The 27,393-nt window shown below is 54.3% G+C and overlaps 1 protein-coding gene across 1 annotated transcript; it reads right to left on the reverse strand.

Moving 5' to 3' along the window:
• Positions 1-82: 82 nt before the first annotated feature.
• Positions 83-27,393, reverse strand: NKD2 (NKD inhibitor of Wnt signaling pathway 2). The gene is made up of 10 exons (XM_087815361.1): positions 27,354-27,393; positions 27,213-27,248; positions 26,798-26,895; positions 5,136-5,196; positions 4,527-4,654; positions 4,006-4,101; positions 3,157-3,304; positions 2,736-2,820; positions 1,979-2,106; positions 83-1,772 (listed from the first exon to the last, which is right to left on the reverse strand). The coding sequence occupies exons 1-10, from the start codon at positions 27,376-27,378 to the stop codon at positions 1,180-1,182; spliced, it is 1,398 nt and encodes a 465-aa protein (XP_087671487.1). The 5' UTR covers positions 27,379-27,393; the 3' UTR covers positions 83-1,179.

The following is a 27,393-nucleotide window of genomic DNA, read 5'->3' on the forward strand; positions in this document are numbered from 1 at the left end:
ATGCAGCATGAGCCCCCACAGGCTGGTGCATATGGACTGAATGTATCTATTTAAAAAGGTCATTTTAAAATAGGGAATGACATTATTACAAAATGCACGTATTTTTATTATGCCAGGGGATGGAAAACTCAGTTACAAGTCAATCACCAGTTTGCTGATTCTTAAAAACAGTTCCAAGAAGGTGAATGCAAAATCGCCTGCACAAACCCTCAAGTTGCCAGAAAGTCCACTTGCTCATGTTGGATGGAAGGAGCAGCAGGGTTCTGCCACAGGGGGATGCTGCCAGCCAAGGTCCCATGACCCCCAGACACCATCACTACCCCTTTTCCTGACCCTTCCAGAGGGATCATCATAGTTTTCCACAGGTGGGCATCACAGAAGCTGTGAGCGAGCACTATGATGGCTTACGTGAGCCCAGAGAACAAGCGTCCTGCCACCTGTCCTGCGAACTGTATGTGTTTCAGGTGAACCTACCACCTGCCCTGGCCCTGCTGTCCATGTCTGTGTCCATTTAAGATGCTGGTGCCAGACCCACCCCACCTGTGCCCTTTTCTGCTCTAATTGTATCACCTCTCGAATTTTTCGACCACTGTTTGAGGCACACCTCATGCCTCCATGGCTGCCCTTCTGTTATGATCGCGCTCGGTGTGGAGCAGAACTCACCATTGCACACGTAGCGCACCGAGGAACAGCCGCTCCCCAACACCACCTTCAGAATGAATGCCACCTTGGGCTTCAGAATGAACAATTACGTGAGAGCTGCAACGCTGTACGTTCACTCGGCTACGTAACATCAAGGCCTCGCCACCTGCACATCTCAGTCCAAGGCACCCAAAGCTTGAGGCACCATGAGAAAAATGCAAAAGTCATCTGAGTAGCGTCCCTTCTACGCCACGAGGCTCATTTTGGGGTCATAAATGAAAGATACAATGGTACTTTTCTATGCTTACATATGCTTTTATGGGTTACACAGAATCACTTCATAACTGGGAAAAGTCAGTGGCATCAAACGTGTGCATCTCAACATGACATCCATCAAGAGTGCGGAGGAAAGGAGAGCGGAGGAAGAGCGAAGGGCCTTCTCCACGAGTGTCCACCTGGTGCCACTGCAGCTGCCCACACCGAAGACCTGGAGCCAGGCTCCCGGCCGGCAGGGGCAGCTGGGTCGGGACGTGCACGCTAGGACGGGTGGTGGTGGTGGTAGTGGTGGTGGTGGTGGTGTTCGTGGTGGTGGTGGTGCTCGTGGCGCTGGACCACGGGCACTGAGTAGCCCTCCCCCACCAGCATGGGCGGCAGGTCCCGCACCACCTCATGCTCCATTACCGCAGGCTGGCCCAGCGTGGCCTTGAGTGGTGAATGGCCCTCCCTGCCCTTCTGCCGGTACCGCTTGTGGCCGTAGGGCTGAGGCGGGGGCTGCGGCGGGGGCTGTGGGAGGTGGTGGCCGTCCTGGGGGGCCTGGGGCAAGGGAGCTGGCGGGTGGTAGCTGAAGACCCTCCCGAGCTTGCCCCCAATGGGCACGCCCCCACTGGGCACCCCGGGCGCCCTGCCAGAGCCCTTGGGAGACTTGAGGAACTGCTTTTCCTGCCCCTTCAGCCGGGGCTGCACATCCAGGGCTCGGGCAGTGGGCTCGCCGGCCAGCAGGACGTGGTCAGCCAGCACCTGGGACCTGCGGTTGTACACAGTGTGTGCATCTGACTCCTGGGAGCGAGACCTGCTCGGGGGGTGCGAGGCCTTGCCCTGGTGTTCCTGCTTGGCCTGTGCTGGCGGGGACCCTGCATGCGTGGGATACAGACCATGAGACCCTCTGCAGGGCCTGAACATCTCACCTTGGACCAGGTACCCCCCACACACCTGGACGCAGTACCGCCACATGGTTTCAGGATCCCTAGAACTCATGCTTAGGCCAGGGCTCATGCTCCTAAGAGAGGCATCCACACCCTGGGGCCTCTTACCCAGGGGACTGGTCTCTAGTACCTACCAGGTCCAAATTTAGATGTGTAGTTCTCTATTCCGGCCAGGTCCAGGTAGTGGTTCCTCCGCTCAGTGTTCTCATCCACGCAGTACAGCCCCCTCACAGGGCAGGGGTGGGGGTCAGCATTGGGCCTCCTGCGTGGGGCACAGGGAAGAAGGAGCCTGGCCTTCACATAAGGCCAGAGCAGATGTTCCTCGGAGATGAACAGGGCACTGGAGTGGATGGTCCTGGGCAGTGGGCTCTGACAGCACACACTGCCCAGAGAGCATCAGAAAGGATGGGCATCCATCCTAGGACAGCAAGGTCCCTAGCTGGCCCGGGACCCCATCAAGACCCCAGGATCACTGTTGTAAATTGCCTTAGGGAACTTGCAGGAACTCCCATCTTCCGATCCACCTAGGATGCCCAGTCAGGCCCCAAGGCAGAGAGTGGGTCACTGCTCTGAGACCTCCACTGTCCCTGTCACCACCATAGCCAGTGAGTAGAGCCACCTGTGCCAGACTGAGGGTCTCCAGGCTGACCTATACCCTTCAAGCCTCACGCATCTCTCAGATAGATGCTGGGTGTACTTAGCTCCAGCCAGAGTGCCAGGCCACAAGACAGCACCCTCACCCCAACCGGAGGCTGTACCCAGGGCTCCTCCACACCCAGGTGCTCATCCTGGAATTCTGCCCTGAGGGGGCAGCCCCTGAGGCCTGAAGGAAGCAGGGGTGTGTGTGGGGAGGGTACACCTGGAGGGTAGAGCCAGATCCCAGCCCCTCACCTGATGTGAGCAGATAGCCTCCTGTCGGCCACCCTGGGGTCCTCGGAGATCTCACCCTCTGTCCGGCAGCGAGTGGGTTCTCGGTCTGAAAGAGTGAATTCACTCATTCGTTTGTTCACTTGTTCATTCATTCACTCATTCATACATTTACTGAGCAAATACTTCTGAGCCCCTGCCAGGTGCCAGGCCCTGCTTTCCATGTTAAGGAAACCAGAGATTTTGCCCCGGCAGAGGGGAGGGAGGAGCACTGAACAATAGGCACAATTAACAGTAACCCCCATGGCCTGGTGGGTGGGAGGTAAGGGCTATGGGGAAATGCAGAGTGGGTGTGGGGTGCCAGGAGGGGTGTCTGCAGGGAGAGGTGGGCTTCCATTTAAAGCAGAGTCTTCTGGGCATCTGAGTGGGGGGCCCAGCCCCTCACCCTGGCCGGTGGGGAGACCCTCCCTCCTTTTGCTGGAGGGCTCGGGGCTGACAGTCAGCTTCACACGGAGGGTCTTACTGCTACCAGAGGAGTGGTTGACTGAGGCGTCGACGACCTCGTAGATGGTGTGCATCAGGCTGGACATGTCCTAAGGATGGCACCAACGTCACTGCCACAGGCAGACTGGGCTGGGGAACAGCCTCCAGGCTGCCTGCCTGCTTGAGCCACTCTGCATCCCATACATACAGACCCCAACTCAGACAGGATGACTTACTGAGCAGCCTTTTGCACCCCAAATTTAGCCTTGTGTGGCACCAAGCAGCAGGGGTAAGTAGCCCTGCTAGTGCTGGAATCACATCTCTTGGACCTTTTAAATTTCACACTGAATCTATACGTTCAAAGGACTCAGCAGGCAGATAACTACCAAAGGTTTGCTCTTTAACCCAAAGACACTTATTTCCGTCTTCCTACATGTCTGCTTCCTTTCCAGGGGCACTTTGCCCATCCTGGACACACAGGCCAGTGGAGGTGAGCGCTGGGGGCATTCCCAGGACCCTTACCACCTTGTCCAGGGGCTGCTGGCCCCACTGACTCTCAGGGGGATCCAGAAACAGGCCATGCAAGGGCTCTGCTGGAAACAGCTCTGGCAGCCTGGGGCCACGAGACTCCCTAGGCTCCAGTGGCTGCCTGGGTCCATCACCCCCTCCCCTGCCTGGGAAAGGTCTAGTCTCTCCTCCCACCCTAGAGAGCTCAGCCTGTCTCCCCATCACAGAGACCAGGAACAGAGGCATCTGTCTGCTGCCAGCCCCCTGCCCTATGGACCATCTTCTGAAGACACAAGCGCATCACCTCCCTGGTGGCCTTCCCACTGTTGTCGAAGCCATAGAGGGTGAAGGTCCACTCCTGGCGGTTGTCCTCCTCCACCGAGACATCGCATTGGAGTGCCTGCAAGGCAGGTGGGGACAGAGGCAGGTGGGGCCATCACCCTGGACTGGGGCCCTGAGTCTCCCTCATCTCTCTGGAAAACAGGGGTCCTTCTATTGCTCCCTTGAGCTCATGCCCTGTGTGGGCTGGAAGACCAATAGTGGACCTTTGTGTCATTCCTGTGGTGCTGGAGCAACACCTGGGAAAGTCCCTGGATTATTTGGTGCCATATTGGCCAGTTTGGGCTGGATTCATGGGGACACCTTCTTTGTGCACCCCCACCCCCTTTCCCAAAGCTTGTGGACTCTGGAAGCACATGCAGGCTTTGCTGAAGCTCCCCCAATCAGCTGAACCTCAGGTAAACTGTCCAGGCAGGACCCTGCTTTAGGGCAGATGTGCACCTATCCCAGAACCCTCTTGCACCATGAGGTGGAGCAAAGACCTACGTCGATGTTCAGGCGCTTCTTGCTCAGGCCTCGTGGGCCCTCACGGTTTGCAGCTCTTTCAACATCATCTGCACTGAAGAGCTGTCCAGTACCTTCTCGACCCTCAGCCTTCTCCGGGGGGAGTGCCACTGGAGGTAGAAGGAGTGAGGAAGAGCTGTTTCCCCTTGAAGCAGCCCAAGTAGGTGACTCAGGGCAGTGGGGATGCAGGAAGGTGCAGCTAGGGAGCCTGTGATCCTTTCCAGATGTGCCTGAGCTGAGAGCCCATCCTCCCAGAACAAGGAGGCATCAGGAGATCTGTGCAGAGGGCAGGGCAGCCCTCACCTCGGTTAGCCATGGTCAGGTGTGCCCTCAGCCCTCGCCTGGGATGGCCATAGCCAGGTGTGTCCTCCTGGCTCTGCCCACCCAGCCAGCAGTGGCTTCAGAGATCAAGGCGGGGAGGAGGCTGCCCTGGGTTGGTCTGGGTTTGGTGCGGAAGTTAAGAAGTGTGGAGTATGGGGCGGGGGTCTATGTCATCAGGGCCTCAGCTTGTCCAGGTGTCCTGACGGTAGGTTTCAGCCATACGCCTGGGATACAGGGTAGAGTCTATGAGGTTTGAGGAGCAGGACTTACCCTCTAGAGGACACTGGTCTTCCCGGAAAGGTCCCTCCTTGGGGTCCCCACTGAGAAGCTCCTGCAGAGAGAACAGGGAGTGTGTGACCACGTGGCTCAGTGTGGCAGGTCATAGACATCAGCCTTCTGGGGTGTCGCTGCAGAGACACCAACCTGTGCACACCTCACTAAGCCTCAGATTCTTAGAAAGTAAAACACGCACATCCTACAGTGTCGTCTGGTTCCATTAGAACCATCTCCAGGACAAGATGCAGCTGCCAGACGCAAGAACTGGAAGAGCGCTGCCCCCATAGCTGCCCAAGAACCCAGGTGACTGGGCTCCCAGCTGCTGGGGGGAAGGTGCCTCCCCCAGGGAAGCCAGGTGGGGCTGAGGGGTAAGCTCAGAGAAGCTCCTCAGCTTCTAGAGCTAATCCCTGAAACAGTCACAGAAAAATGGGAGACTCCCAATAGAAACTCTACAGAACAAAGGCTCCCATGGTCCTTGTAGAGAGCCCACAAGGAAGGAAAACATGAACAGGGTGATCAGAGAAACACCTTGAACCAGAAGACCCTACCTGGCAGAGAGACATATGCCTACACCAGCCACTTGCCACTACACCAGCCACGGGCCACATGGCCACTATGCCTGTCATGTGCTCTCAGGTTCCTCATCCAAGGGGCCTGGTGCCAACAGCCAGACCCTCCTGCCAGGCCCTGCGAGTGATCTCCGGGGCAGCCCATGGCCATCAGCTGTAGGAAAAGGGACACCTGCCTTCCTCCAACACAGAGCAAGCGAAGTGTTTAAGAAAGCACAGCGTCTCCAGCTCATTCTTTTGGAGAGGCTCAATGGCAAACAAAATAAAACACAAACCTAAACACTTTCACCCAAAAATACAAACTGATTTTTTCTCAGGAGGCATTGAGGAGGAACATAAAATGCCCTACATACCCTGTGCATGGGACAGAGGAGATCCACGATTCTGGGCACTTGCTCCCCAAATTTGGTGAGGACGAGCCTGAGAACATCCCCTCTGCATGGAGAATGGAACCCTGGCAGGCCCTGGGGTCTCCCCAGGACCTCCTGGGAATACAACAGGGGTGACCTGAGGGATGGAGCACCAGTTCTTTGGGGGTTTTGGAAGATGTGTTCGGCCTCAGATGAGCTGGCTAAGCAGGCGAGCTCTGGAATGGGCAGAGTGGGCAGCGGCCCCGGGCACATGAAGGGAAGCCTTCCCGGAGTTCGAGCAGGGCATGGGCACCACCACAGAGCGCCCAGGACAGTTCAGAAGCCATTGCTGCGGAGACTGTGCCTTGAGGAAGATGGAATGTTGAGGGGACATGGCCCGTGCTCAGGAAGGGCTGTGGATGGGCAAGTAGGAGGAAGACCCCTGCTCTCTGCCCAGTGTCGGCTTCTCTTCTCATCTGCCCCCTGCCCCATGTCATACCCTCAGAACCAGGCTACTTCCATAGTTCGTTTTTAGGATGCCAGTTGGGGAATATGCTTGAGCTTGTTTTAACAAGAAATAACACCTAATTATTAAAAGATACTATTTCTTTTCCTTTTTGTACAACCTGCTGACATTTGAAGATCTTGATTTTGCTGCAGTGCTTAGGCCCCACTCAGAGTCCTATGAACGCCCTTTCATACTCAATGCACCAAGCAGCACGGGCCCTTGAGAGCCCCAAGCACTTTCCTAACCTGTGGGCAGGGCCGAGCTCTACCCAGACTAACATTAAGATAAAGCCCAATCATCACTTCTAAAAACCAGATTTTTGTTTACATATTTTTGCAAAACTAAAGCCATGAAGCTGAGGTCCCAGGCATTTGAGGGGACCAGGGGCAAGTACCCAGACTTCCTGGATGTGGGGAAAAAACAGGGTGCTGAAGGTCTAAGGTCAACAGAAACAGAAATTATGTTTTAAAGGGTAGTCAGGATCAGTTGACATCCAGGCTGGGGCTGTAGGCTCTAAGGTCACTGTCTATGCTGCTGGCTGGAGCCTGGAAGGAGGGTGGATACAACAGCCAACCATGAGAACAGGAACCCTACAACAGCCAGCCTGTGACTAGTGCCCTAAAGTGCCCTGAAGTTCCTTTTGAAAAAATGTTCATCCACATATATCCCAAAGCTGGAATCCACAGTGTTTATCTACGAGCTAAATCAGCAACTACCTCTGAGATGCAGAGGCTCAAATAAGGGGAAGAAAAAAACAGCAGTTGGGAGAAAAGTAACAATTCTTGTCCCTGTGACTGGTGGTTTCAGTCAAATTCGTCCTGGTTACATAAAAAGGCCCTTTAATCTGTGCTGCTTTGGCTAAACAGAAGGGCCAAAAGCTTTAATTGCAACGGATAAACCTACCACAGGGATGCTGGCCAGATGTGCAACCCCTCCCCGCTGGGGTGACCTCCTAGGTGGCCGAATCGCAGATAATTGGGGCCCTCAAGTGAGATGAGGGGCAAGCAGACACCCCATCTACTAAAGTCCAGCAAGTGCCGACCTCCCAGAGCCCTACCCAAGGTGGGCCCAGCCCTATGCCCTCCTGGGATGCGCCTCACCCTCCTTCCCTGATCTGAGGACCCTGTGGTGGAGAGCCCCCTCCTGAAGCACCAATTTCTGCTCTCACTCCCTTTGCCACCCCCAAAGGAGTCCCAGCCTCAGGCCTATAAAAGTCCCCAACTCCGCCTCTCATCCCCATCTGGCCCCACCTTCTGCCTGGCCAGGTTTCTGTAGAGGGTGCTCAACATTATTCTCCTTAGTCCCCTGGCTGACAGAGCTCTGTTCCTGCCACCTCCCCCCCCCCCCCCATCCCTGGGGCTCCCTTACCAAGCCAGCAGGGCTCCTGGCAACTCCGCCCATCCAGCATTACTGACCTACTGATCCACTCAGGCATTCTCTCCTGCTTCCTGCTCCCACCTCCAGCTGCCCTGGTACATTGTCCATTCATTCTCCCAGCATCTGCTGCCACTGGGCACAGGATCTCTGCCCGATGCATCCTAATACTTTTTAAGCACCCAGGTCCTTCTTTTGCACAACGTTTGGTGGCTGCGATCTTTGCTGTGGGGTTCCCATGGTCTGATCCCTACCCCTCTCACCCTGCAGCGGCTCTCAGGAGAGCCGACCCAGGCCTGTGGGTCAACTGTCCCAAGGTACCGTCCACATCTCCTGCCTAACTCTGTCCTGAGCTCAGACTCTGGAGGAATTCTGCTCCACAAGCCACAGCACAAGACTAAGCTTCTTGTCCTCCCAGCAAGCAGCCCTGTCCTGGACGGGTCCCAGAGAAAGGCCCAGGACTGCACATCTGCTCAGGTGAGACTGTGAGATGTTCCCCACAGCTGTCTACCAGTGCAGGGTGTTGGGAGATTCACCTAAAATCTCAACTCCTGGCCTCCCTTGAAAAGCCAGAAGGTCCGACCACATTTTCCTTGGGACAGCACTTGGTGGAGCCCAGCGGCCACGCCAGAGTCCTCACCCCCACCCAGGTCTGGGAGATCTCCCACACCTGGCTGAGGGAGGGACAGGAGACAGGCTCCTATTTAAGGCAGTGAAGGTGACGTAGGAGAGGAGAAACCTTTTGTGATGCAAATAACCACACCTGAGCCTCTGCTTTTCAGATTTCAATGTTCACCTATTCCTTCAAAATTTGTTGCATCTGGGATCTTAGCAAACACATTCCCAGTTTTCAGGGGCCTCTGTTTTCCTTAGACTCCAACACTTGCATTAAAAAAAGGCTTCCCATTCCTGCCTCTGGGAAAGATCTTTGAGGAAACCTGTGTGACAGAGTTACTACTTCTTCATGTGGCGATGGATCCAGGCAGAATCATGAAAGGAGGACCTTGTAAGAACTGCTTCATTTCCAACTAGCAGCCCTTGGGGTTAATTCAGTTGTTTTGTTCCAGGAAGGGCAGGTGTCTCTTTTCCAAACAGATAAAACCTGCACGTGATTTCCTTGAAAGATCCGTGTTAGCTCAACCTCTTTAAAGGAGGTTACAGCAGAGGTCTTGGAGTGTTGCGCTTCAATAAGCAGGGTCTGTCGAGGATAGCAGGACCTGGGGGACAGTGTGATCGTGTTCTAGGGCAGCCGCAACACATGGCCCCAATTTTCCACATCAGGTCACAGCCATAGGTCCCAGGGAGGAGGACAGGATATTTGGGGCCAGTGCTCTGCTCCCACTGTCCAAAGCTGGACCCAGTCTCCATTCTGCTACGACTGGCCGGCAATCCTGAATCAGTTGCCTAATCACTTGGGCCTCGGTTTCCTTTCGGTGAAACAAGGAAGGGATTCCGAGGAGGGGGCTGGGGCTCTCCAGGTGCCCACCGTGTGCCAGGAGCATCCACACACTGCATTGTAGGACCTTCACCCCGACGGGGAGACCTGTGCTGTGAGGACAAGGTGACACCACTGGCTGTGACAGGCTGGGGGCAGAGGAGACACAGCTCCTGCTTCGAGTGAGGGTTGAGATGAACATACTGCCGGAAACTCGTTTGCTTCTCAAAGGAAATTCTCTGCAGACTCCAAGAGGCCTGTCTGGCTTGTGTTCCTGAGAATGTGGTGTTCCTCAGGGACAAATATTTATGCTGTCCTGAAAACAGCTCTGTGTGCTGAGGCCCAGGAGCAGGCCCCCTTTCTGTGAAAGGGTCCAGGATATTTGTGATGAGAATCCAGTGTGACTGTCAGGAGAGTGGGGACCTGGCACCTGCGCACACCTCACCCCCCACGCAGGAGCTGCTCCGGTTCCACTGCTGCTCTCAGAACTGCCCCTTCTTTTCCATGAAAACAAACTCAGGTGACGCACTCAGTGGAGTTCACAGCTGTGATGGACCACGACCTAAAGCCCTAGCACATCTGGGCTTCTGGAAATACTGCCCTCCTGAGTATGAGGACAGGGCTGCTCCTCAGAGTCCTGGGTGAGTTCCTAAGTTCTGTCTCCTCCTCCCAGGTGTAGGAGGGGTGCAGGAGGGGGGCAGGAGGGGGCTCCGTGTAGACCAGAGTCCGAGTAGGTGAGAAAGAGGTGTGGGGGGAGAAACAGAAAGATGGGGGCAGGGAGGAGGAAAACTGAGTAGGCCTGTTGGTGGCATTTTTCCAGAACTAACTGTTCTTAAGAGAGCAGTCACTGGATGCCCCCTCAGTGACTCAGTGGGTGCCTCAGGAGAGGAGGGCCTTAAATGCTGGGTGAACGTTTGGGATCATGGGCCTGCAGGGCCCACACTCTCGGTCACAGGGGTTATCTGGAAGGGGGAGGGGGAGCAGCTGCTTCCAAGGCTGTTTAAATAAAAGAGCCCCATCGTCAGGGCCAGGAATTCAAGGCGGGTTTCCAGAGGCCACCAGACTGAAGGCTGTGTGGGAACACATCTGCCCCCGAGTGGCTGAGGGAATCGGGCTTCTTTCAGAGTTGGCTGTTTGTAAGAAACGCTCTGTGAGGGGGTGGAGGCCGCTTTCTGCTGGTTGCCAGTGGATGGAATTTGACTTCAAGGTGATCCGCCAGCGTCTGTCTGGAAACACCACGGCAGCTTTGAAGTGGAAGTCTCGGTTTCAACGGCTAAACAGTTTCAGATGTGACAATGTAGTTTTATGGGCTTAATAATTCCGACACATGTGCGGCTGAGGCCCACGGAGGGTCCCATTCAAGGGGCCGCTGTAACTGTTATTCTGAACCTCTGATTTTAAAGCGAAAGATTAGGGACGATGAAACCAAGCATTCACGGGCAGGGGGCCGTGCAAACAGGCTTCCCAACGAGCTGCAGATGGTTTTAGTTTCTTACTTTCAAAATTAAAACAGAGCTTCAAGACCCAAGAGGGGTGTTTCTAGCTTTTGCCCGTCAGTACTTCTGTGTTAGGACTACTGTATTTAATCGGGCTTTGTAATAACCAAATTTGGAATTTACATGTAGAAACCCAGTCATTTGGGATCAAAGGGTCTCCTAAAATAAGTGTATGTGTCTCTTCACATGACAGTGGTAACTTACGTCCTGTATGAGGTCTCTCTCTTCTTATCCCTGTCCCAGCTTCTCATAATTCTGCTCATTTTAATAAGACATGAAATGTATTACACACCCCGCTCACCCTGGTCTATGGAGATTTATTTGTTGGCACTCACCCACCCCAAAAAGCACCCTGACCCTGGAGAGTTCCCAAGAGCCCCACACTTGGACCCTGCTGGAGAATTTCAGCCAAGTCTGTGCTAAGGATGACTGAAAGCACACGCCATGGGGACACATCCACTGAGGACACCGGCGACAGGTAACTCATGTTACCTACATTAACTCACACGATTGGGAAGGAAGCCGTAAGAGCCCCTGACCCCAAACCCCAGGCTTGTCACTAGGACCAGAATCCATGTCCTCCCAGACTCTCCACTTGAATCAGGTGTGGCTGAGGGTGAGCAGACCCCCGAGTGGGGGATGAAAAGTTTCAGCACGGATGCTAAATGTATGTGAACGTACACACATGTGTGTGTATCTAGTCTGTGAATACATATGTACATACGGGTGTAACACACACTATATATACACAATACGTATGTACACACACATACACCTTTTTTACCCTCAATTGAGAAGCGACCATAAAATATGCCACAACCCTCAGGGATTTCCATCCTCAGCATCCTGGAATTTTGTTTTCAGTTCAACACCAAATGTTATAGAATCACTTTGCAGCCACTCAGCAAACCTTGTTTTCTCCTCCCAGTTGTGCTGCTACTGTTTTTGTCTTCAGAGCTAATGATTCAGAGTTTCACAGAAGGACAATCAAGGGCGATCGATCTTCCAAATGCCGCTGTCCTCTGAGCATGCTGGCTACAGGTCACAAACACACGCAATGAAAACAAGACCCACATCTCCAAACTCCTGACCCCTTTGCACCCTCTGCCACCCCTATTCAGACGAGGTCCATGCCCCTGGGTTTCGAATGCTGAATTAGTCTTCCCCAAACCTGGATCCTTCCACGGGAAAACCAGCCGGACTATTCCTTTTCTTTCATTAGTGTTAAAGCCTCATGCTTCCTATTTCGAAGGATGATTATTACAAAGCTGGAGAGGAACAATATACCCTTAAAGTCTGTAGAAGGCAGCCTGCACTACCTACCGCACATTGTCAGTGACTTTTGCAGAGATGAACAGACTGGAAACTTGGAAGGGCTATTATCTGATTACAGCACCAGGACCCCCGGGCTGAGCTACTCTGAGAGAAGTAATGAGCCTGTTTTCTTCTTTAGAAAGCACCTCTGTAGCGTCATGTGGAAACACACCCTGCACAGGACGATGACGATGTAATAACCTCAGCCCAGCTCTGTTGTTGTTGGCGGAGGCTCCTGAGATCAAAGGAAGGAGGCTGAGGCCAGAGGCGCACCCCTCCCTCAGCTCTGGTATCTGGCAGCTACAGCAACGGAATCTTAAAGGAGCAGAGGCGAAACCCAAGCTACTTTTACAAACGCCAGCCAAAATCCACCCTTAAAGGAATTTAGTTGAGACCCCACATGTGAAAGATAAAAAGGGTTCAGAGGAAACCTGCACACGTTTGTTAAGCGACAATCTTGTCCTGAAGCCAGGCGCTGCATGGTTTGGGAAACTGGGGGCAGGGCACAAGCCCAAGTGAGGGATACCCAGCCCTGCAGCCCTTCTGCAGGTTGTTCCCAACACCACAGAGCTGGAAGAAGGTCCAGTGCAGGGTTCTTGAGATGAAGACAGATCTGGTACAGTGATGTGTGAAGCTGACTGGCCAGCCAAGGACCCATTGTCTGGCCACTCAGGGCAGCAGCCTGGTCACACAGCTCTTAGATTGCCCCAATACTTGCCTTGCTGGGGTTCTGAGACCCCCAGACAAGCCATGACTGATGTGGTCAATGTCCACTGCCCCTGCCTACTGACCCTTAAAAACCTAAAAGCAGCAACTTTGTTCCCTCTTTCCTTGCATCCAGAGGACGAGCACATTCCTTCTTCATCTGGGCCACGTTCTCTCCATGACAAGCCAAAAGGAAGTGAAACTAAGGAGGGGGCTCCCGGAACCTTCCAGGCCCAGGACCTTCCAGGCAGCTTCCAGGAGGTTGGCACCACCCTGAGCTCCCTGGCCACTCCAACAGTACACTGTACAGCAATGCACAGCCCCAACCGAGGGGCCTGAGCCTGAGTCAGGCTGGTGCGGGTCCTCCTGACCACAGGCTGGAAGCAGTAGGACAGTTATCCCACTGCAGCCGACAGCCTTTCTACTGGGCAGCTGCCAGCTCCTGCAACCTTCCTCTGCTCACCTCAGGGACTAGGGGAGCCACAGTGTTACCACCTCCGCACAAGGACCGCAGATGTGGTTGACTCATCCCCCAAACACTCCCTGAGCTCCTGAAGAAACTAGAGCTGGCCTCTGCTTAAAATGTACCTCTGCTTAAAAAGGCCTCTGGGGAAACCTCATGGAACGGCCATACGCACGCATTTCCCAAGGGTTAGAGACAGTTTTGTTTGAAAGAAAACCTAAACCACTTTAAGCTTATCAATGGAAAGTGTGAACGGGCAAGATGTCCCCTTCTCAGCTCCAGCCCCTTTTAACAAAGCTGGGAAGATGGCATCTGGGAACCCCGAGAATGCCGACTTGGTGGGTGTGGGGCCCAAGGGCCGCCTGGCCCTTCTCCCAGCAGGCGGCACTTGTCATAGACAAAGTGTCCAGCCTCCCAGAGCTACAGAAGAGTCTGGGAGGCAACCATGTTGACATTTAATGTAGCTGCTCCTCGGAGGTGGGAACAGGGTGTAGGCCATGGTTATTCTCTCCACTTCCCTATTTTCAAGTCCTCTGCACACGTGGCCTCAGTGGCAAACGTGGCAAAGCCCAGACACCTCCCTCCCCCTCCCTGTCCTACCCGCTCTCCGAGCCTAGAGATGCAAGGGTGGCTACTCCCACTTCTGTCAGACCTTTCGTCAATGCCATGTCACAGCCAACTGTGCTCATGTCCCCATATCTGTGGCAGCCTCCACCCCACTTGGCTTCTTGTGCACCCTTACTTCAGTTCTCCAGGCACCAATGGCACCAGGAGGCACCTGCTCTGGTCACTCGCTGTCTGGCTCCCCCATAGCCTGTGAGCAGCACGGTGCCTGGAACAGGCAAGGAAGCCTGCTGGTCAGAGCACAGGCCGTGGGGGTCTCCCTGGGTAGGGGTCCCAGCTGCATGACTCCATGCAGTGTGCCTTTGGGCAAACTGCCTAACTCTGCTGTGCCTTGGTTTCCTCTCTGTGAAAGGGGAAATGACCACTGTGAGGGTAACCAGTAATTGCGCCAAGTGCTATGAACCCATCACACTCCTGAGTTAATGAGTGAAGGCCTGTGGGTGTCACCTCAGGTACGCCAGGCACGGAGCTTCAAGGGGTGGATGCGGGGGAATGCAGAGAGGCCTGGGCACTGACCGTGGAGAGTTGGACCATCCAGGTCCCTGGGCAAGAGGGAAGGATTGCCAAAGGCCACCAGGATTGGTGCACCACCTCTAGGGAGGTCCTTCTTGAATGCTAGGATAAGGTAGGTTTGTTTTTTTATTTCAGAAGACAAACTGTATCTGGGCCTCACTTGCCCCTGAACTTATGTGAGAGGCTGCGTTCCAGAGGGTCGTCCACTTAAGACCTGAGACACACAGGGTTACTGGCAGGACACAGCCCAGGGAGGGTCCTGCTACTGCTGACTGACTTCCCAGGACCATGGCTGGCAGCCTCATGCTAGCGAGCACTGATGGCAGGAGGGGCCTCCCACTATAATGAACCACTCAGCCCTGGCCCACCGAGGGCTCCGCCACAGCAACACTCCAAAATCAAACCCACCAAGACACTGCAGGGTTGTGTTAAAATAATCTCGTTTAAATTTTTATATTAAAATATGCTGGGGTTTTGTTGTTGTTTTTGTTTCTCTGATTTCAGAGCTCAAAACTTGTTACAATTCCTTGGGAGACATTGCAGAACAAAAGGAAGTCCTTCTCCTGTGGCTGCAGAGGCCTGGCCATCACTGTGAGCAAACTTCCAGCTGGCACAGTGAACAGGATCGAACAGACCCAATTTGTTTCATTCTGGCACGAAAAAGGCTACCAGTGTCCCTGCCACGTATCCATCAACATGAAAGCGGGTGAGGAGCTCCCAGGCCGGCAGTGGGTGTAGTTCATGGTGAGGCGGACAGTGTCCCTGCAAGGCCCCGAGTCCATTGCACTCAGGCTTCTCAGTGGAGAGGCAGCCAACTCAGAGAGGTGGTCAGCCCAGAGAGATGGGCAGTCCAGAGAAGTGGTCAGCCCAGCAAAGCTGGCAGCCCCCCCAAGAGGCAGCCCTGACCCAAGCCAACACTGCATTTTGTTGTTTTGTTTCCGGGACTGCATGGTGAACTCTACCCAAATGGGTGACTGTTACAGTTGGTGAGACATCCAGTTTGTGGGTGGGATCGCTCTCACCTCATGTGGAAATTAAACAATGGCTGTCCCTCTTATTTAAAAGAGTGACCCGAAGCGCCAGGCATTGTGGAAGCTTTGCCTGGCATCCAGGTGGACGAATTAGGCAGAACTGAGCCTGCAAAGGCCTCTCTAGGGAGCAGCTGACCACCTGATCTGCAGGTATCAGCCCAGCACTATGAAGAGAAAGAGGGTAGGCAGTGGGGGGTGCCAGGCAGGGGTCAATAAAAGGCCTCTGGAGAGGGATGTGTGAACAGACACCTGAAGGCAGGAGGCAGCAAACCAAGCTGTGGGGGATGGGCCTTCTGGCAGAGGGGCAGCATGTGCAAAGACCCTGGGGCAGGACCAGCACGGAGGCCGGGGTGGAATGAGTACTCTCTGAGGAGATTCAGGGGCAAGATATAGGGTAAGGGTTGTCAGCCTACTGGGCTTTCACTCCAAGGAGGTGCTAGTATTGGCCGGCCTTATGTTCCAAACACCCACTTGGCTAACAGAGGCGGAAAAGAGAAGCGGAGGTTTGGTTAGAGGGGAGGGTGTTGGAAACGGGGCACAGCGGAAGGGGAGGTGGTGGAAATAGCCTATTATGAGAGACCAAGTTGACGGGTTTCCTGAGGAATGGGACCTGGTGTGACAGACAGAGGATGAAGGACCACTTTGCTGAGACAGAGGAGCTGGCCAGTTGTATTGTGTCCTGCCTTCTTCCCACAGGGTGCAGGCAGCTTCCTCCTACCTCAACTGCACTGTGAAGAGGGAAATTGCAAAGCGGAAAGTCTCCTTAACATTTGGGGACACTACTGTGCATGGAGTGACGTGTCACCATCTGCCTGGTCAAGGGGGCTGCCTCAGTCTAAAGTGGACTCCAGAAGTGTTTCTTCTCAAGCTAGATAATTCAATATGCTTAAATTGGCCCTAAGCTAATTAAAATTGTTCCAATTGTAGAGACAACCACATCCACAATCCTGCTTCCAGCAGGTCCAGATGTGGGGCTGAGTTGGACTGCTGTGACCGGCCCACCCTGCCGGCCGCCCTCCCTTCCAGGCCGGGCTACCCAAGAGTCATAGAGCTGACCCAGATGGGTACCAAATGGTGATCTGGGAGCATAGCCCTCGAGTTCCATGTGGCTGAAAAAGAGCTCGTCATTACATCAGAGGTTTGTTGGCATTCATGGTTTAGCAACTAGTTTTCCTGAGCATAGAGCTCAAACTTGGGAACATTATTAAATCAACAAATGCTAAAAATGGAGCAGCATTAATTGCCCCTCAATGTGGACACTGAAGGGGTGACCTCAAGATAAGGATTAAAGATTGAAACATTAATGTGAAGACCACACCAATCTGGACAGAAGAGCTTTGCGGACAGCATTTGTTGCTAAGTCCCTTTTGTGCCAAACAAAGTAGAAAATGGTGAGCATTCTAACTTTATGTTTTTGTGGGTAATATACTGGGCTGAACAGTACCCGCAGAGTCCACGTCCACCTGGAATCTCAGAATGTGACTGTATTTAAAAGTATTTGCAGATATGATTAGTTAAGATGAGGTCATGCTGGAGTTAGGGTCAGCCCTGATCCAATGACTAGTGTCCTTGTAAGAGAGGACACAGACATAGGTGAGAGGCTGGATGAAAACAGAAGCAGAGACTAGAGCCATTCAGTCAGAAGCCCAAGGGCACCTGGAGCACCCCGAAGTTGGAAGACACAAGAAAGGACCCTCCTCGAGAGCCTGCAGAGAGCACAGCCTTGCCAAAAGCTTGGTTTCGGACTTCTGGCCTCTAGAACCGTGAGAAAAATCAATGTCTGTTGGTTTAGGCCACTGTTTGTGAAATGGTCACAGCAGCCCCATGATACCAACATGGGTAGGTTCAGGCTGCTTTATCTTTATTTAAAATAACTTAACCCTAAGGCCTTCCCAGCACATGCTTATATTGATTAGCTATCAAAGTCCAATAATTCCTGAATGATCTACCATCAGACGTCTCTGCTGACCACGTGACAAGACCACATGGCCGGCTTCCTTTAAGAAGAATTACTCAGATCCTGGTGGGATATGGCTGCCCCCAACTTCTCCTGAGGATCCAGGGATCCTATGGCCGTGGGCCAGCCCCCTTGAGTTTAGGACACACATGTGGACCTCTGTAACCCCGCAGGCTGGGGATGCCTGTCCTCCTCAAGGAGCAGGATCTCAGAGAAGCAGATATCCCTCCAGACCAGCAGGACGCCCCAGATTACCAGGGTCTGCTGGGCTTCTGGACAGGAAGAAAAGAGGAGAGACAGGGAAGGAGGAGCAGGAGTTGGAGAAGGAGATGAGGGGGAGGAGGTGCCAGGAGTGAAGGGGAAGGGGAGGGGGAGGAGGAAGGGAGGGGGAGGGGGAGGATGGGAAAGGAAGAGAGGAGAGTGTGCCCATCCCTGAGAGGACAGTGGGGCAGGGGTGAGGCCGGCCTCTGCCTCACCATGAACTATGTCCAGCAGGCAGACCAACCCCACCAGGGCGGGCTTAGTGGTGTGGCCTGTGTGAGGAGCCCCAGCCCAGCCCTCGCAGAGGCTCTTCACGTATGTCGCAGGGAAAGGAAATGAGTGCTTGGAGAGGGAGGGGCGTTTCAATGCATTTTCTTCTCCAGATGAGAACAGGGAAACACTTTCTTATGAGTTAAAACAGGGATAGTTGAACCACAGAAAAATATCCACCCTTCCTTCTTCCAAACAAAACAACCCAAAGGAGTTACAAGAATTGGCTCTAGAAACAGGAAATAGAAAATGCAACTCACAGCTCCCCTCCCCAGACCCACCTCCCCTGGAACCCTTCTGGGGGACCTACGGGTGGCAGCAGGGGTCGCTCATGGAGGAACAGTAATGCCCAGAGACCAAAAAGCCAGGGTGCAGGAGACCGACCACCTGGCTGGGACCTGAGGAGCTCTGGGCTGTTACAGGTTGGAGGACAAGGCTGTAGGAGCCTCCATCACTTGAAGACCAGAGATCCTTTGGCCCTGCTCTCCCAAATGACAGGTCCCAGGTGAGGGGACAGCAAAGCCAAGAAAGCACTCTGACATTGGGATGAGTAATGCGGAGAGACCATCTCAGGAGAGACAAGCAGCATCTCCACCCCTAAGTACCTGGGGGGCTCAGAAAAATATGAGGGGGCCACGGAGGATGCTGAAGACAGGGATGCAGAGTTGGCGTACAGTGAAAAGACATGGTTTAGAAAATAAAATGACAGGAAAAGGTGCCCAGTAGCCAAGGCTGAGAGTGGGCTGCATCCCCCAGGTCCTTCAGCTGGGACTGATTGCTTCCTTCCGATCATCAAAACGGACAGTCCAGCAACCGGCAGAAGCAGCAAGGAGAGCACAGGGGTGGACATGGAGGGAGGACAGGGTGGGGGAAGGGAGCTGAGGAAACCTTGTGGCCTGTTAGGGACTGAATTGTGCCCCTCACCCTTCATATGTTGAAATCTTGTCCCCGGTGCCTCTGGGTGTAAACTTTTTGTAACATTAGGGTGGAGCCTAATCCAATATGACCTGTGTTCTGGCAGAAGGAACATCACATAAAGATGAAGATGCACAGAGAGATGACCATGTGAGGACATGGGGAGGGGACAGTCTACAGGCCCAGAAGAAAGACCTCAGGAGAAACCACCTTAACCTCAGAATTCCAGCCTCCAGGTCAGTGAGACTAAATTCCTGTTGCTAAGCCACCCGTTTGCGGTGCTGGTTGTGGCTGCCCCAGGAAATCCATACGCAGTTAGCTGCCAAGGCCTACCCTCCTACCCTCTCCCTATGCAGGGCTGGGAGCACCTTCTCTTCTCATACCAGGTGGGTTTTCTGCTCTAACGTTGTGTCAGCTCCTCACTCCACATGTGTGGCATCATCAAAAGAGCATCTTGCTAGGTAGGACACCAGGCACTAGGAGGATGTCCCCATGTGAGGCAGAAAGCAGACCTTGCCTGCACACTTCTCTCTGCTCTCCTGGAAGCTCAGCATTAACCCAACAGCATGAAGGGTTGTTTTACCTGTCCCACCTCCAAGGTCTCCTCACAAGTGAAGGGGACGAAACTATAGTGGGTGCAGGCCAGGTGGCCAGGACAACCCAGTGAAGCTGTGATGGGGACTGGCATGGCCCAGGAAAGGGACCTGGGGCAAAGGGTGTAGCAGGCTGCCCCCTGAATGGCCCTTTGCCTGTGATTCCCCACAGAGAGCAGCTGGGAACCAGCTGGGCCTGCCCACAGGCTGCCCCCAGTCTTAGAGGCTGTCCTGAGAACTTCCAGGGACAACACAGGCCTTTCCTTCCAAACCCAGACACTTTCTGAGGCAGGTGTCAACCTAGGAGAGGCTCCACTTCACACCTGCAGGACCAGCTGAGGGTGATGACATCACAGTGGCTCAGCTAGTGGCTTTCCTCAAATCCCACCTATTGGACAACTCAGTTCAGGAGATGAACTGTGCCCAGCTCAGGCCCGAACTGCTGCTTCCATAAACCAAGCCTCTGCTAGCCTGGACACGGTAGCACAGACTTCCTTTCTTGGGGAGAGGAGAGGCAGGGCCACATGACCCCATGTCCCCCATGCCTGCTCAGTGCACCTGCCCACGCAGCATGATACTCCTTCGTAAGGAGATGACCCTGTGGGTATAGCTCACTGATCCTGGTACAAATGCATGGCCTCGTGCCCTCCAGCTCAGGAGCACTTGGTGTCAGAGCTCAAGAAGGTCAGGAATGGAGCCTGACATTGGTATTTACTGACCACATGTGGCCTGCTGTATAGCAGGACATGCTCACAACCCAGCAATGCCAGAGCCAGCTCCTATTCCTGACTCTTCACCCTGTCACTTCATCTTTCCTCATAGGACTCCAAACAGAAGCACATGGCCTATGAGCCCTGGAGGCCAAGCTGTGACCTACAGACACAAAGGTGAGCAGTAGCACCAGGCTGGAGCCAGGTCTGGGTGGCTCTGAGTCACCACACAGGCCACCTCTCACTAACAATCCTGTAAGGGAATCCTTGGGAGGGACTAGCCTGCCACATTTTTAAATGGCCATGTCACGGGGTTCCCAGTTGTTATCTGTGAGCAGAATTTCTTTGACAGCCTCAGCTGGGGCTGGCGGGGTGGGTGCCCCCTGGCCATACAACGAGGGCTGGAGAACAGGAGACATGAGCCTTGACCTCTTACCGCCTGAGGAAAAAAAATGACCAAACCCCTGACCCAACTTAGAGACAGGATGGAGTGGTAGGACAATGCTGTCCAATTCCCACACCCAGGGAAGGTCTGGCCTGGCACAGCTAGGGATGTGCTGCCCTGGTCCAGCCAGGTTGGGACAAGTGCTGGCCACAAGGTGACAGTGGGTGACGGAGAACCAGGTACTGCTTAAAAGAGAGATGAATCTAAAATACAGATTTCATCGATCACTTTGCTGCTCAAATAAATGAGAGATTAGTCTGTTCCTTGCAAGCACGGTGGGGTCACGGTACCCAGGAAGATCATTCAGGAGGCTAGGTGTCCTATGTGCATGGTGGGGTCACGGTGCCCAGGACAGAGCACTTGCTGATGGCCTGTGTTCATCGTTCTGAGCTCACCTCAGATCCTGCAGTGTTAGAGTCAGAAGGACCAGGCTCACTCCTCACCAGGGCTCTGTCCAGCTCACACAGGAATTCTGGGCCTGGAGCTGACATCTGGTCAGCCCCATGGCTCTGTGGCTTCCCTGCACCGTGTTGGCCCTCACCAGCAGCAGCTCTCCACCCACACTCAGGAGTTTACACCTTCGTCTTGATCTGTGCTCTCACAGATCAAGAAAGTTGGCAGTTTGGCCAGATGGCTACCAGGGCTGAGCGCTGATTTCTGAAGACTGCAAAATAGCATGAATTTTTAAAGAAAAAATAAGATGTAAGCTCTTCAACAACCAACACCCTCAAAGTTACTCAAACAACTTAGCCACAGTAAAAATGTAGGAGAAGTGACAGGCATGACTTGGATGCAGCATGGTGTTTTCCCACAGCAGCCAATCCCCTCCCTGATGAGGGCAGGGCGACTTCCGGTCTGTCTTTTCCTTTTGCGCAGCTGAAATTTCAGCTCGTTCAGCAGCCACCGGGGCTGTCAGTGCCCGAGGAAGTTGTCAAGAGATCTCCTGCAGTATGTGGGCTCCTTCACTGTCTGTGAAATCCCCCAGCTCAGAACTGTATCCCTGGAGCAGCCTGCACCTTGTCTGCGTGTGGGGCCCCAGTGTACCTGTGGACATGGAGGGTCAATATTCTTTGAAGCTGCTGCCCCATGAGAACACATCTCCACATGTGCCATGTCCCTCGGCAGGCCAGCAGCACATGCTGCGTCTCCAACAGCTTCCTGGGAGCTTCTCTCCAGACAAGCATCTCAAGGGAAGTGCCTCTACTGACCACTGTCCTGGCATGGGGGAGAGGCTCTGCAGCCAGCCTGTGGCCCCACTGTGCCCAACACAGATCTTCTGGCTTAGCCACAAGGCCAGGGTCTCAGCTCAGCGTTGCCTGGTGGACATCAGATTCCTTGACACACAACATGAGGGTGCCTGCACCTGAGCTAATGAGAGGCAGGCACACACATTGCCCCTTGGTGGCTGAGCTACCCCCCACAGCAGCTCCTCCATGGGCACCTGGTTGGGGCAGGTGCAGGTGCACAGCATCCAGCCGGTCCATACAGCCCTCAGCCCCTCCTGAATGTCTGATACTGTTGGCTGCATGCCCACAGATGATCCCAGCAACTCCTGCAATCCCCACTGACACGGGGGACAGACAGGTGAGTATGCGGATCCCCTTCCCTTCCAAGAGTCCTGTCTGCAGGTGAGGAGAGGAGGCGAACTTCAGCTACTCACTCCAGAAACACACTCAGAGCAGCAAGCTCCCTCACAGGGTCCTTAGGTTGGTCCTATCACCCCTTTCCAGGAGGCGTTTCCCACAAAGTGGCCAGGTGGCTCCTCAGATGTGAATTAGTTGGGATCACTTGGCTCACCCTTAGGTAGAGAGGTGTCCAGGAGGGCCATTTGCAATTTCAGGAACAGGGGTGGGGGTAAGGGGCTGATACAGCTGACTTTAGGGAGAGGCCCCTGGTGCTCCACAAGGCCTAGACCCCCAGGACTGTTGTCAGTGCCCCCACATCCATGTAAGCCTTCAGGCCTCTGTGCCCATTTGTGCCAGCCTCACACGGCAGGGCCATGTCTGAGGGCAGAGACACAGCTGTCTGTGTCCAAGGTTCCCACAGTGGGTGTTGAAAGAAAGAGCTCCCAGCCCTGATGTCCAGACACCCCACAAAGGCTGGGACTCCATGAGGTTAGTATCCCAAAGCACAGGTCACAGAGGAATGAAGGTCATCCCAAGGAGTTGCACTGTGGCCAGAGGACCTGCCACCTGTCTCACTGAAAGTCACAAGGGGGATGCCTCTCCTTTTACGAGGCCTGTGGCCAGATAGCCGAGGAGGAGCTGTGGCATCCACACCTCGTCTTAGAACACACTTTGATTGCTCTCTGTTGACTGCAGATGGGGTGGTGTCCAGGCTTCATGCAAAGCCAAGGGAATTTCCCAGACAAGAAGCCACAGAGTTAACGTCTCAACAACTCTTAACTGAAATATGTAAATCCTGCTGCTGCCATGTACTCTGGTGGTATAGTGAGTAGGTAGGCAGGTGAGAGCTGGCTCCTGGGCTGCCAGGTGAGTGGGAGGAGCAGCCCTGCCCCACCACAGTGGGACGAAAGCCTGCTGCAGAGACAAGAGGGGTCCAAGGTCCTGGTGACTGGCTCCAGGGAACTCTAACCAGGTGGAAGGCGTCAAACCATGCCATGGGGCTGAGCCCCCAGATTCCAAAAGTAGTGCAAGGTCACCTGTGGACAAGACCACATGGAGGGCAGATGGAGTTTGCTGGAAGCCAGAGGCCTATCCAGGGGTGAGTCTCTTGGTGGGGTTTCAGGGCTCACCATCTAGACTCCCTGCAAGGCAGCCTCCATCAGGAGAACATGGAAAATGTCAGCGCACACAAAACTGTCGTGTGCATATGTGTGGAACTGGTGTATAGATCCTTGTAGCTAAGAGCTGCCCAAGGCAGTATGGGCAGAGTCCTGCCCAGCTGTCTGTCACAAAGCCTTAGAGGCTGAGAATCTACATCCTTCAAGGACAGCTGAGAGTCCTACCAGGCAGAAGGCCTCAGCCAGGCCCCAGTGGCCTCCTCCACTCATGCACTTCTGTCTCAAGTCTCAGTTAAAATGTCACCTCCGAAGTTGCCAAAACATCCCTTTCTCAGGCTTACAAATGGAAATCTGTGTTTTATCCACAACAAAATTTCAATTGTTGGCAGTGATTCTTATCTTCTGAGCTTTCGCCTGCCAGCCTCAGGGAGTGTTGGAGAAATTACAGAAAGGCGGACAGATTGTGAGTGACTGTGTGCAGGGAAGGCTGTGTTTCCAGAATAGGGAAAACTGTGTCTCTACAGAGCCTCACCGTGACCCCTGCTGCTCCATGGCTGGCCCCACCTGTAACCATGACCCCTGCTGCTCCATGGCTGAATCCACCTTTAGAAATAGCACTGCCAAGTGCTGCTGGTGCTACCACTTGTCACTTCTCATAATTTTAACACATGTATGACCTCAGTTACTCCACTTCTTAGATCCTCTACGCTGTATTTGCCAACATCCCACATTGCCTTGGCACAGCCCTGGCCCTTCAGGGGGTACTCAGCAATGAATCCATGAAGGTCCTGCCACAACCAGACTGCAGCATTTCTCAGAATCAACAAGGAACACCATTCTAGACTGTGAAGCAGGGAGTGCACTTGCCTGGAAAATGCTACTATTTATAAGAAATTTTTTAGACGTGCACAACATAACTCATTGACAATTAACGGGCAAAACCAACTTCATTTCCTTTATTTTGGGGGTCAGGGAGGGCAGGTGACAGTTAGATGCACTTTATTTCCACATGGTCATTTGCCACAGTTCTTGGGCAACACGCAGGGTGAATGAACTTCAGGGAAAGGAGGAGCATGTCCCCTTGCTGACCCCAGTCAGACTCAGCGGGTGCATTGCCTGATCCAGGCTGGCCTTCCTCAGGGCCATCGACCTGGGAAGGCACAGATGACGGATGGAGCTCTGGGCACCACACAAAGAGAAGGGCACAGGACCCTGGGTGGAAACAGGAGATTTGTAGGACTTGACACCCAAACATCCCCCGATTGAGCAACTTCCAGGGGAAGAACCAGGAGCAGGGGTGGTGAGGCATGGTTCACACTGAGCCTGGGCCAGAGCCATCCCAGTGTATGCCCAGTGGTGCCTGGCAAGCAAGGGAGCAGTGACGTAGTGGTGGTGAGGATACCTGTGCATCTGTGGCAGGGTGAAGTATGCCTGGTCCAGGAGGTCTAAACTCCAGGCCAGTGCTTGGCCAGGGGCTCACAGCCCCCATGGCCAAATGAGGAAAACACAAAAAAAAGCAGTGCTATTGTCTTAAAGCTAAAAACTATTTAACCTAAAGGACCAACCTTTATTCTGAGATTTTGCTCTTTCTACATCTTTGTGTTAAAAAGACCTTTCTTTCACGAAATGAGGGTGCCTTAGTCCATTCTGGCTTCTACAACAAAGACCACAGACTGAGTGGCTTATAAACAGCAGAAATTTATTTCTCACAGTCCTGGAGGCTGGGTGTCCAAGATCAAGGAGCCGGCAGATTCAGTGTCTGCTGAGAGCCCTATTCTGATTCATAGGCAGCACCTTCCTGCTGTGTCCTCACATGGCAGACGGACAGGGAGCTCTCTGGAGTCTCTCATAAGGGCAGTAATCCCACCATCAGGGTTCCACCCTCAGGACCTATTCACCTCCTTATTGCTTCACCTTCTAACACCATCACCTTGGTGGTTAGATTTCAACATATGAATTTTGGGGACACACAAATATTCAGACCATAACAGAGGGCAAAATGAAAAGAGAACAACTTAAGCCAACTCCCACACCATTCTCTCAAAAAATGTCCCAGGAGTGTGGAGTCCATCAGCCTAAAAGACTGCTCCAGCCCTAGCTCTGACAACCTCATAGTGACACCAGAGCATGCCTCTCAGCCCAGGAGAAGCACTGCCTGGTGCTGCTGGAGCCACCCTCTTTAGTGCCACCACATTCTGAACAAATGAGAGCAAGTGCCCGGGGAGTCCTAAGGACTGAGTGAACACTTCAAGGTCCAGCCTGCCCATGTCCCCAGGGAGAAAGCCCCCAGGCAGTACAGCCAGTGGAAACAGGCCCAGCCTAAACCCTTGACCATGAAGCTAATGCCCACGCATCTTCCTGCCTGCCCCCATTTACATGCCACACACAGGAGAACCAAGCTAAGAGGTACCATCCCTTTATCAACACCCTCACCTCTCTCGGAGGGAGAAAGACAGACCTGGGCTGCTCCCTGGGTACCCGTCCTCAGCCCTCAGCCCTCGGTACCAAGAAGCATAAGTCCACCTAATGTTACCATCCAACGTTACTATAACATACCCAGAAATTACCTTAAAATGTATTTCCTACCTTCACAGGCATGGCATTAAACCTTCATTCCCAGAAAGCAGGAACTCTAACTCCAGTATGGGTTTGATTTCAGGGCAAATCTGGGCCCTTCCCAGGGTGAGGTGCAGTGTTTACAAATACACTCAGAACTTTTCATTTATCAAATGGCCAGAAGAATGTAATTCCAAAAACAGAGATGACTTTCCATGAACAGTGAAAAGGGGGGTTGAGGGGCACGCAGTGGGCAAGTAGGGGTCTCAGCCATCTGGAGTGGCCATCCACACAGATCCAGTTCACACTAATGCCCATCCAATGTCCACTTTTTCCTGCTTGGCAAACATTTGCAGGTCTAGTTTACCCAAGGCTCCCCTGGTGCGCCCCCCCCCCCCCCCCAATCTAGCAGGTCTCTGCTCTGGATGGCCCTGGCAGCACCTGCAGTCTAGGTACACCCCCCCTTCCCAAGTCCATCTGGAGCCTGGCTTTCCCATGAACCTCTCTGTAAGCCAGTGGTCCCTCACCCTGCAGATGGGAGGCCTCTAATTCTGGCCATCTTTGCTGTGCAAACAATTGATCCTAAAGCAAATCATGCTCTCTCCCTCACCAAGCCTCCAGCTTGGGAAATTCAGGGCTCACCCTCAGGAGCCCCACCCGGCCTGGCCTGTGGAGGCTGAGAGGCACAGGTTCTCTCATCCCAGTTGGCATCACTCCCCGCCCCGCCATCTCAGCCTGCGCCTTCTACGTCTGGGTCCGGGCGAGGGGGCACAACTCTGGCACTGGCGTCCCCGGGCTCCCAGGGGCGACCCCGCCACGCCTACCTGCTTGTCCCGCGCGCGGTGCTCCACGCCGCCGCGCCGCTCTGCCTCCACCGTGCCTTTGCGGCCACTCGCGTACGCAGACACCACGAAGCTGTCCCCTGCGGCCCGGCGAGAGGAAGCGCGGGAAGCGGGCACCAAGGAGGGAAGGAGATGCGCGGTGAGCCGCGCGGGCGCTGTGCCTTAAAGATGCCCCGCCGCCCGGCGCGCCCACCCCATTTCCGTGCGGCCTGGGGCGCAGGGCTCCAGCTGGGGAGCCGGGGCCGGGGGCAGGGGCGGGGCGGGGTGGGGTGGGGGCCTACGCGCTCCCGGAGACCCCGCGGCAAGGCTCCCCCACCCGAGGGCACGAGGGCAGAACGCACGTCGGGCTCTGGGCTCTGGGTCCCGGCCCGGTCGCCGCCCCACCCGGCCCGCTCACCTTCTGGGCTCTCTCTCCGCTTGAAGGCTGCGGCGGCTGCGGCGCGCCAGAGGGAGGGCGCGGGAGAGGGAAGGGTCAGTGAGTGGCCGGCGCCCGCCCCGCCAGCCCGCCCGCCCGCCCGCCCCGGGGCCCGAGCCTCACCGTGCTTGGACTGAAATTTCCCCATCTTGCCCCAGCCCCC

This window comes from Miniopterus natalensis, chromosome 3 (assembly GCF_054644295.1).
Source record: "Miniopterus natalensis isolate mMinNat1 chromosome 3, mMinNat1.hap1, whole genome shotgun sequence".
NCBI lineage: Eukaryota > Metazoa > Chordata > Mammalia > Chiroptera > Miniopteridae > Miniopterus > Miniopterus natalensis.

Bases quoted from the DNA above. Each gene is read 5' to 3' on its own strand.
- NKD2 (XM_087815361.1), bottom strand. From the start codon at position 27,378: ATGGGGAAATTTCAGTCCAAGCACG. The intron at 26,896-27,212 runs GTGAGCGGGCCG...GCCGGGCCGCAG, and splicing joins GCGGAGAGAGAGCCCAGAAG to GGGACAGCTTCGTGGTGTCT. The intron at 5,197-26,797 runs GTAGGCGTGGCG...TTCTCTCTGCAG, and splicing joins ACCGCGCGCGGGACAAGCAG to GAGCTTCTCAGTGGGGACCC.